This window comes from Montipora foliosa, chromosome 7 (assembly GCF_036669935.1).
Source record: "Montipora foliosa isolate CH-2021 chromosome 7, ASM3666993v2, whole genome shotgun sequence".
In the NCBI taxonomy this organism is placed as follows: domain Eukaryota; kingdom Metazoa; phylum Cnidaria; class Anthozoa; order Scleractinia; family Acroporidae; genus Montipora; species Montipora foliosa.
In genome coordinates, this window is record NC_090875.1 from 30,844,610 (window position 1) to 30,855,841 (window position 11,232).

Genomic DNA, 11,232 nt, shown 5'->3' on the forward strand with positions numbered 1-11,232 from the left:
TGCTACAGTCATATTTTCGCTAATTATGTAAGGGTGCTGAACTGATGGAACAGCAAGCTGACCCAATCTGCTCATAAGTACTTGTACTTCAGGCAGGTTAATGCATGACGCACATCCACCTCACGATTATTTTTCCTCTTTTAACCAGTCATATTATTGCTTTGTGGCATTGTGGTCCATTGTCATAGCCATAGCCTATATTGTTTCTTAAAATCCCTATTGTGAATGCAACCTGGTTGCAGTGTGAACACTAACATTGCTAACTTACAACAAAGGACTTCCAATGTGCATCTTTCTTCTCAGCTGGATTTTCTCATCCCTGCCGTCAAACAAGCAAATGATGGCATTCTCTGCTACCTACCCAGAGTACCTTGCAGAACACTTAACACTGTACATGAGGGAGCCAACCTTTATCAGGCTTAATGCAACTGACCCCACCCTACAGGGTGAGTCAACATATGTATTATAGTACTTACTACAATGTAAGTAAACATGACAATTTACCAAATCCTACATGTACAAGTACCAGGTCAGTTTTTTCATGGTATAATGTGTATGTCATTGAATTTTCCTCAAGTTACTGTACAGTCTGACTATGCACAGACTTTATTTTGAATGTCTTTGAACTGGCCTCTAATATTGTCCACGATCTTGACATCATTAACAACTATAAAATTAATGAAAATACACAAATTAATGGTAAATTCAATTATCCAATTCTCCAGGGGAATTTCAATCACACAGTACCTCTTCCTCAAACCTGCTGACATCCAAGTTCAGGGAAGCAGGGTTTGCGCAGTGGTAAGAGCACTGTCCTCCCACCGATATGGCCCAGGTTTGGTTCCCTGACCTGGCACCATAAGTGGGTTGAATTTTTGGTGGTTCTCTACTCTGCTTCGAGGGTTTTTCTCCAGGTTCTCGGATTTTCCTCCCTCAGCAAAAACCAGCATGCAGCTGATTCCAGCTGGCTGTAAGCCGTGCTCCAAAGTCATACATGGACCATACAGTGGCTGGAGGCGCCATAGTATGCTTTCGGTTCAATCTTGTTGAGATGCATCCTTGTTGTACTTTGCAATGACCTTGCTACTACTTTGCGACTAGCAAGACTTATTACTTATTACTTACTGTATTACATTTTTAATTTCCCTAGAATGGACCATGGCAATTTCAGTGACTTGCCAAGGGCAAACTCTCCATCCCATGAATTTCTTGGGGTTTCTGACACAGTAGAACTTACCCTTTGATAGTTAACTCTCTCTTGAAGTTTAGACTGTAGACTGACCTACATTGTAACTATAAAGTTAAGCACATTATTATTTTGAGCACTGCCCTCTCTTTTGCTTCCACCCACCCCTCCCTACGAGGGATCCCAAGGTATCCCCTTACAACTTTTACCTGGATGTATTTTAGTTTCAATAGTATTGGTAATCTCATTTTTTGTTCTTTTTTGAAGGCATCAAACAGTTCTATCAACTAGTACCTTTTCATCCATTGCCTCACAAAACGTTTCAGGAAAAGGTATTGTGTGCACATAAGTCTTGTTAAACTACAGTAGATGTAAAGTAAAAGTAAAAAAGTAAAGTAACCATATTTAACGTCGATAACTTGTAACAGTAATTCAACTGACAAACCTGAGGTCGACGGTGCGCTCATTTTACTCCCCCCTCTCCATCAGTGCTCCGTTTTACGGGTATTTAAAGCTACTTAGCTACACGGAAAGGAAAGAAGTCGAAACAAGGATGTGAGATCTGGGAATCGAACTCAAGACCTCTTGCACCAAGGCCGCGCACTAACCGACTGTGCCATCCTTGCTCCTCATTATCTTATCATCGTATCTTTATTTACCCTCGGATTTTAGAGTACTTAGCTTGATGTAGCTAGTATCTCGGAGCATTTTACATGTACCCTCCCAACCATGATACACCTCAGAAGACAGACCACAACACTGGGAAGTACATGCCCTACTCTTTGCGAATAGTTTGTGGGTTCTTTTACGTCCAACAGGGTTATGAACACTGAAGGGTCGTAAGACTGGGCCTACGGTTTATCGTCCTTTTCCGGAAAAACTATCTAGAGCTTTAGTCTAACCATTTGCAGATTTCATTACAAAGGCATTGCTTTTGTCCTCAGTTATTTAAAGCCCTTGAGTGTAGGTCCAACCAGAGTCGACCTCCCGCTTGACAGCCCAGTGCTCGTCTACCTGAGCCACCAGTGCGCCTCCATATGCATGTATCAAAGCAAGGTCAATAGGCCATTTCCGAGTTCATGTCTGCCTTCTCTTCAAAGGGGGTGTACCGGTACATGCGAAGTTTTTCTTATTAAAATTAGTTTTCATTCATATGTAAAGTAGAACTAATTACCATCACAAAAACTATGCACTTAGACTCGCTTTGAAGAGGAGGCACACATGAACTCGGAAATGGCCTATTCCAGCCCCTCTTTTGTTCAAAGGCCTGGTAACTCAGCAAAGAACTGTAAAATGGTCTTACTATTTACAGTACAGTATGTGCCGTGCAAGTTTCATAATTACATGTATTAAATATTTTTTTTATATTTTATTCAAGGTTGCAATAAAACTTTTATCATTGAAATAATGAAAGTAAAGTTAAATGAAAGATTCCAGGCATTAAAATGATTGGCACAATGATGGTGCTGCAATGATGATGAGAAGCTAAGCAGGTGTCCATTAAGCAATAATAAATTTTTCACCCGTAATCACTTAAGCACAGCTGCAGTTCATACCAGCCCTACAGCCCTAACTACATGTACCAGCCCTTCATTAATAGTTACTGGTAATTGCTACAACTTAAGGTTGTTCTTCATTCCAGGTCGCAAAACTTTTAAGCCTTCTATCAAGTGTAGCATTCAATCAGTGCCTTGTGTTCTCCAACTACCAGATCAGGTCAGAGTGTTGGTTGTTTTTAGGTGGGATACCTATGGTATCCCACACTATTGCTATCGAGTCTGTCTAGATCGACCGTTACTATTCGACTGATATCGAAGTTTTATCGATTGGAAAGTGGTCAGCCAATTGACAACATTTAGCTGGATACATCCAGACCGGCCATTACCCGAAAGAGTTCGACTGAGAACGAAGTTAAATCGCTTGAAAAGTGGTTGGACATTGATTTACGACATGTGTGGCATGTACAGTCGCAACGACAAAGAAAGATAAACTAGGTTTTCACGATATTTTTTACTCCTTCTGATGAAAGGCTTTGACAACATAAAAACACGTTTATTTTCATTCTGTCATCTACTCGACCAGTTCTTAGCTTTGTACTGGTGCTATCCCACACATGTAGCCTAGAAGGCTACCTGGTTTTTAAACCTCAGAGTGCAGTTTGCGTCACATGACTGCAAAATGTTTTCTTAAAGAGAATGTGAAACCATATTGTCTTTTTCTTTTAGGCTGGTGCAAAATACAGCACATTTTTTAAATTCCTTGGTCAACTTTGCATTACTCCTGCAGAGTTACCAGGAACTATATTATTCCATAGTACTGTACAAAAAGGTTGCCAGGCTGGCATTTTTGGTTTTAGGGACTTTAAGATCTACGGCGCGGTCGTCAACGAGAACGACACGAAACAACAATATCATTGGTTAAATAGAGGATATTACATGGCCGCGCGGAGATACGAATTCTCTCAGGAGTGAGCGAAGCGAACGAGTGGGAGATACTTTCAGCACGAGAAGATAAAATTCGTATCCCCAAGCGGCCATGTAATATTCTGTCTATTATATAGATATTGATGAAATGTCTAGATTTAAAAAGAATTGGTTTAATCATTTTCGAAGTCATGATGATGAAAAAGTGGTCACCAACCGCTAAAACACGCATGTTGTGTAACATGAAACAAGACATGAAAGTTATGAAAAACAAATCATGATTATGTAAAATTTTGCAATTAAAATGGTCTTGTAGTAGAAGAATTATATTAAAACACAAGAGTATCTTACAATGAAGAGGAAGCTCGCGTTTTATTGGCTAATCGTGTTCGTTACCATGACGACACCTATATTCTGACATGTGAAAGATAAAAATAATACTTTCACTGCGCGCGGTGAAGATATGATTTTTTACTTAAAGGAGAAATCCTGGTATTTCATCATTATCTATATAATAAAAGAGGAAAAATAATCGTGCTGCACGTGCGGCACGCATTTTAGCACAAATTCGTGCGGTGCTCTGCACAACAACGACGTGAAATCACCAAATTTGAGGTTTTGACGACAACGAGAGCTTAGAAATGTGAACCTTTCATTCTCTGTGTTTACTCTAAAACCGCTCGTGCAATTTCTTTGTAGGGTACTTCGCCCACATTGTACGACACCAGCGAGATGGGCTAATCGCGAAAACCTTCGATAGTGCACGTGACGTTTTCGTCTACCACGCCGTCTTAGATTTTAACGCCGCTTTTCTATCAACAATACAACCAGCTTTAAGTCATACCAGTCCTGTTTCCAAGCTAATAAGGTTCACAAAGGTAACGAATGAACTGTTACTTACATAACAGCAGTGTATTTCTTTTAATTCTGTAGGGCCCAGAGTTTATGCGATACTCTTCGTTTGAAAGGGTGGCCATCTGTCTTCATTGCCGGTCAGTGATGAGACAATAATTTATAGGATTGCTCATTAAAATAATATTGATTTAATATTATCAACAGAGGGATTTTCAATCAAGTATCAAATTTAAGTCGTCATCAGGCTGCACTTCCATCTTCACTAACATGTTCGGACCAGTTCCAGCTCCTGGCAAAGTTGCTTTGACTCGTACACCATAAGCCTTTTTGACACATCCATTTACTGCTAAGGCAGCTGAAGAGAATAGAACAGAACAGTCACAAGTCCTGGAAATCTGTGCCGTGATCTTTCCAAAGAGTGAACAGTACACCTTATTCCAAAATGGCCACCATTTTAATATTATTTTGTTTCCATGCAAATTGGCCCTTATGGCCTCGTTCAAGGTTAAATACTCTTGAATTTTATGTTTGAAAGTGAGGCCATAAGGGCCAATTTGCATGGGAACAAAAGAATACTAAAATGGCGGCCATTTTGGAATAAGGTGTATGGTTCTCCAATGGCCCACAAAGTTTTGTGAGCACTAAATGAAGTGGAATGAAATAAAATGGCGCCTTTATTCGCCTTGTACGTAATAATTACATACATACATAAATAGAGTGTGAAGAGGTGTGAGATGGGGCAACAGTTTGAAGTCACTAATAATCTCAGAAGATTTGAACTGGGACTTACTCAAGAACAACATAAACTGGTAGTAAGAGCAGGACTTGAAGTTACTCAAGAACTCTGGACCGCAAGTCTTCCCAAGGGAATTTTCCTTTTGTTTTTTTCATTACTTATGCATACATATTCACGTGCATGAGACGACATTTGAAAGAAACTGTTCCCTACAGTAACATCACGTGGTCTGAAATGAGAAAACAAAATGTACAAGCTAAAGAGGTCCATTGCTTTGAACTCTGCCATTGCCAATTACGGCCATTAATACATGTAATTGGTGGAGATGGGAGCAGGCTCTCTCATTTCATCTTTGGCTTAGTTCAGATTTCAATAATATTACATTCTTCAATTTTCTAGGCAATCAAAGTCAATCACAGCGACTCAAAGCAATAGAAAAGCTAAAAGAGTTCAAGTGTCGGGTGCTCATTTCAACTGATCTGGTAAGGTTAAACATTGTATTTTTCCTTTATCTGTTGTACGTTGTTTTCATTTTTCCTCCATATAAATGTAAGTATTGTCATTAGAAGTGTTAAAATAAAATAAAAAATAAAAATAAAAATAAAAGAAAAGGTTAAACACATGAACGAAACAATGAGGCCCTGCCGGCATATGTCTACAAATGCTGAAAATCGGTATTCGCAATTTATGTTAAGGCAATAATAAAAGTTCAAATCCTTCTAAAGAATATTTCACCAGTGATCCAAAGCTTTGGTGTGTGAGATACTGTAATCTATTTTTAAACGTAGAAAAATATTAATGCTAACAGTAGTTAATGGGAATGGTAGATCACACATGGCTGAGATTTCAATACACTTTCTAGACATCACGTGGTATTGATGCAGAACATGTCAATCTGGTGGTTAATATGGATGTACCACGCGACCATGAAACGTACCTTCACAGGATTGGACGAGCTGGTAGATTTGGTAAGTCCGATGAACTCTAAACGCCAAAGATTGGTACAAGTGTTAAAAAAATTATATTAAAATATAATTTAATGGTTTGCAGTCCTCAAGAGCTCACATGGTCTGAGCAAACAGATTTCTGACTTAACTGTCCATGGTTTGGGGCCTGGCTTTTCCATATTATTTCTGTAAATAATTTTACATGACTTGTTAAACTCTGCCCCACACTATTTCTTAGAACCCCTCCTGCCAATCTGAGAGTAACACTCAAATTGACAAGAAACTTGTTGAAGATACTAAACGTAACTGGGAGAAAGGTAGTAATAATAATAATAATTAACAATTATTCACCAAAGTGGAGGTGAATAGCGGTGGATATTTACCGCAAAGCGGTGAGGTAAATATCCACCACTTTCACCAACGCTGAGGTGAAAAATATTTATTATTGTTTGAGTATATACCAGAGAAGGTGAATAGAAAGCGAACCAAAAAACTGCGTTGTATTTGTAAAATGTCGTCGGAAATTTCAAATCTCGCTCGCCGGCTACTCGAAGATGAAAAGTACTTGGATGATCACCTCTGAGTTAGCCATTCGGCGTGTGCGGAGAGGGCTATTAACTTGTGTACCAGTATGTATACTAATATTATAATTATAAGGACCCTAGAGATAAAATAGCAGAATCAATGAAATATCTATCAAAATCGTGGCAAATTTTGCAATGCAATGGAACTACCACCACATGCCGAGTTAATGTTTTGCTCATTGAATTTATCACCTCTTTTTAGTGACCTCTTTGATTGACAGACATGGATAATGGCCACACCTTCACGCACAAATTAAACTTGATAAAGGGGTGGCCAGGCACATTTTTACTGCATGAGCTAATGAATTAGTGATAATTTAGATCTGTTAACTGACTCAAATAATTTACAGGTACACAGGGGATTGCTGTGACGTATGTAGCGAAAGGAGAAGAGGAAAAGTTGTTTAAGAAGATGGAAGAGACTATTGGGGTAACAATAGACACACTTCCAGGTATTACAAATTGGAAAAAAAAAATGTCTTGGGTCTAGATTGGAACATGCGGTGATTTGGAATCGTGATATCTTGTGATTCCCAATTACTCATGATCTGTAAAATGGAGAGCTTGGCACCAGACGAGTTATAAAGCACTTACATGTATTTTTGGTCTATTATAATCGCTGTCTTTAATAGGCTACCAGTAGTCCATCTTATGTCCTGAGTGCACCTCACTCCCAGAGTTCAGTGAGGTGCTTACACGTACATGATTATTTTAGCTGATTTATGTTTACTGGCGTTTTGGCCTCTGCCGAAAAAAGGGGATGAAGGGGTAGTTTCTAAAGAAACGGTGGTGCTGCGTCGGTGGGAAAGTACAGTGTAGTATACAAAAATTTGGTTTATCAACGGAGTTGATAATGTAAATTGGCCACCGTACAGAGATTCTAAAAGCTGACGTTTCGAGCGTTAGCCCTTCGTCAGAGCGAATCGCTCTGACGAAGGGCTAACGCTCGAAACGTCAGCTTTTAGAATCTCTGTACGGTGGCCAATTTACATTATCAACTCCGTTGATAAACCAAATTGTCGAAAAAAGGGGACTTTGCTTAGTCTATAGCTGGTTCTTTGTGTCTAGTGTAGGAGTGCTAATGGGTAGACAGCCTGAAAAGTGATGGTTGCCTTCAGTCTAGTTAAAGGGAGTCCAAGTTCCTTTTTGCGAGAAAATTGTCATTGATGTTCCAAGAAATGACAAAAGGAGATGGAAGCTGATTGTGATAAGTGTCCAAAGTGTCGTCTGACAGGGAGTCTCGGATCCCTTCTCAAATTCCATGTTGCATTTGTATGGATATACACTGTACACCTGTCAGGTGATACGTACACATCACGGAGAAGAGGAGGAGGCAGTGTGGCCCAGTGGTTAGGGTGCTTGCCTTGAGATCCGGAGATCCCGGGTTCAAGACCCGCTCTGACCACCCGTTGAATTTGATCCTGGTAGTCCCTGGTTCAGCCGCACTTGTAAATAGCCAACTGGTTTGCCTCCAACCAGTTGGGATTCTTAACAGTTGTTGTTCTGTTCTGTCGTTTCGTTGTGTTTCATTGGCCCTGAAAACCCCTATGGGGAGAGGTCAATTAAGTATGTATTGTATTGAGAGTCCACCCAATCCTAGGCCTGCTTCGCACGTAAACATGAATTATACGGTTATAACAATTCCTTAACCGTATCTTTTGAAATATTTCTAATGCTACATGTATCACTTAGAGTATCTTGTTCTTGTAAATTGGTATCTTACACTGTGATGTTCATCAAAATTAAAATTTAATGTGCATCTGATTGCATGAACATAACTTTCCAAATGTTCATTGGTAGAAGTGTTCAACTATGTTACCTACCATCACCAGTGATTTGCACTCGCAATCACTTTCAAGAAGTAGCTGATGTAAGGTTAGAAATTGCCTTTTGTCTTAATTGCAGATCCCATCCCTCAGTTCTTGTGCACGAGTGAACCATCTGGTTGTCTTGCCTCTAAGTCGCTGCTGCCTGGGAAGACCACAGTGGAAATTGATATTATGAAAAATTCTGGCAAAGGAAAATCTAAGGACTCCGTGAGGCTGCACAACTTGGGATCGAACACGATACAAGATCATGCAGGATGTTCAGATGAACTGGATCGAACCACAGGTAAAACTGTGGTCAGAATGGATCAACAAAGCAGTACCATCGAGATGGCTCGAGATCTGAAAGACAACTCGGAGATTTTGCATAGCCAAAGTGAATTGCAGGAATTACAGATCGAGCAGAGTGCAGAAGGATATTTTTCTGAAAAAACACAAACAGTGGAACATGTGACATTGGCTGCCCAGCAAAGTGTATCAACTCAATGTCCTTCTACTAGGCCACAAAATCAAACTTGCGAGTCCTTTCATGGAACTAAACTCCTTGAAAATGGTCAGGGCAGCTATGCTGAAACCCAAGGATATAGTAGTCAAGCAGGTGATGATACTGAAGGAATTCCCCTGGATAAGTCTGAGGTTGAATTGACAGCTGGTAGTGACCAAGCATTGAAAGCGTTGTCTCTGACTGAATTAGCTGACAACGTCACCACCTCTTCACTTGCAGAAATCAGTGATGACCTTTTAAATAAATTACAAGATTTGAATATAGAATCTCATCTTGAAATGCTCAGTTTAAGTCCTGTGTCCAATGGGGACAGTGAAAGGCTTGTTAATTTTCAGATCGAGGACACTGGTGTTGATGACTTGTCTCTGCCTTCTGCAGAGGAAAAGAAATCGCCCAAATCTCGCTTGAGAGACGTTAATGTTAAACACGAGAATGCTTCCAAGACATCGAGGGATGATGATGGTGTACTTTGCCATTCTAAGCTTGAGACAAAAGATGAAGACACCAGTCAGTTGCCTAGTGTGGAAGAATTTGAGAAACATTTTGAAGAGTACTTGAAAAATGTTTCCAATTTACAACATTATGATACGTCTATAAATTCAAGCGATTTGGAATGCGATGATCAATCTCATGGAAGTACACCGTCAAGCTTTGAAGATGAAGCGCAGGGCATTGACACATTCAATGAATGCTTTCACAAAAAGTCAGCAGAAACTTTGCACTCCATGGCCTCGCACCATGTGTCAAGGAATACGCATGTTCACAAACTTCAGAAAAATAGCAATTCTGGCATTTGTGATGGAAACAATAGGTGTACTGAAGCACAGCCAGCAAGAGGGCCCAGCGTGATTCCACAACATTTTGATGCTTTTCCCAGTTCGACATACAATCAAATGTTTGGAGATAAATGTAGATTTCAGAATGTTACTTTCTGTGATTATTGCCACAACAGCTCAAGTGGATGTGAACATGGGGAATGTTTCACAGACCATTGTAGTGCCTATTATAGTGCGCCGCAATGGGGCTTCGATAACTATTGCAGTGACCCGTATATGCATTTCACTACTTATGATCATAATCAGTGTGATCATTATGACAATCAAGATACCTTTTCAACAGACCACCTGTTCGACAGAAAGGGGCTACAGTTCCCTAAAACTCCACAGCAACATTTTGATCCGTCATTTGAAGATATTAGGTGGGATCAGAACAGCCAGTGGAACATGAAATGGTGTAACGCTTATTACAGACAGGTTTATTGTATCAAACAATTTGTATCTCTTAGTAGGCGTGCTCTTGGCCTGGTCTAAAACGTTCAAGTGGAAGTTACTATAAAGATGAGGTTAACTGGATTTGAGTAAGGTGGAAAGTGAGGTGCTTACCACAGACGAGTTAATTAATAATAATAAGAAGAAGATTGTAACCAAGATAATCTCTTCTATGTTGGTTTGGTCAGAGAAAGATCAAATTTAATGTGGTACAGTATGAGTCAACTGATGGTAAACTCTCATTCCAAAATTGTCACCTGTTAATTTTAGTTTGAAATAACAAACATTTTCCACCCAATTTCTTTAGTTTTACCTCGCTACACCTGTGCTTTACAGTGTAGGTAACAAGAGTAATGCATTGGGTTTTTTTTTTTTCTTTTTTCTTGGAAGAAAATTTTGAGTTAACTGGTCAATACATGTAGCAATCGGAGTGGTTTTAATTTTTATCCAGTTGAGTTCTCCATCCATTTAAATTGTGCAAAAGAAAATTTAAGTGGGCCTTCAAGCGTGTAAAAGAAATACAAGGCACATTAAGCTGCCACTCTGCAAGCTGAGCATGTCTTATGATCCGTTTTGTTTAATCTTGTGTCTGACTGGTTAGAGTATCTTGCAGGATAAAAGGAACCCAATTCTAAATTCAGTTAGGGGCATAACTTCAAGGCAAGGTGAAGGCATAGTTGCGCACTTTCCGGTATTAAAAAGGCACGAAGCAACTGAGAGTATTGCTAAATCCCCCCCCCCCCCCCCCCCCTCCCCCGATCGCCCTGGATTGGATGCTGGTCCATTGCGAGGTTTACCCCAGCAGGGGTACCCATTTTTACACCTGGCCCCAGTTGTTCAACAGCCAGATAACTTTATCCAGTGGATTAGTCACTGTCCAACAGTTTCAATATGCACAAGGA

The 11,232-nt window shown here is 39.9% G+C and overlaps 1 protein-coding gene across 2 annotated transcripts in view; it reads left to right on the forward strand.

Moving 5' to 3' along the window:
- Positions 1-10,883, forward strand: part of LOC138011790 (probable ATP-dependent RNA helicase DDX20) — a 20,065-nt gene extending 9,182 nt beyond the window's left edge. Inside the window, exons 6-13 of one of the 2 annotated variants that reach the window (XM_068858985.1) lie at positions 304-446; positions 1,454-1,518; positions 2,829-2,902; positions 4,543-4,601; positions 5,600-5,682; positions 6,063-6,168; positions 7,082-7,183; positions 8,637-10,883. In XM_068858985.1, coding sequence (XP_068715086.1) covers positions 304-446; positions 1,454-1,518; positions 2,829-2,902; positions 4,543-4,601; positions 5,600-5,682; positions 6,063-6,168; positions 7,082-7,183; positions 8,637-10,372 — 2,368 coding nt within the window. In that variant the 3' untranslated portion in view covers positions 10,373-10,883. The remainder of the gene's footprint in view (positions 1-303; positions 447-1,453; positions 1,519-2,828; positions 2,903-4,542; positions 4,602-5,599; positions 5,683-6,062; positions 6,169-7,081; positions 7,184-8,636) is intronic. The other variant, XM_068858986.1, reaches the window with a different exon arrangement.
- The last annotated feature ends 349 nt before the right edge of the window (positions 10,884-11,232 follow it).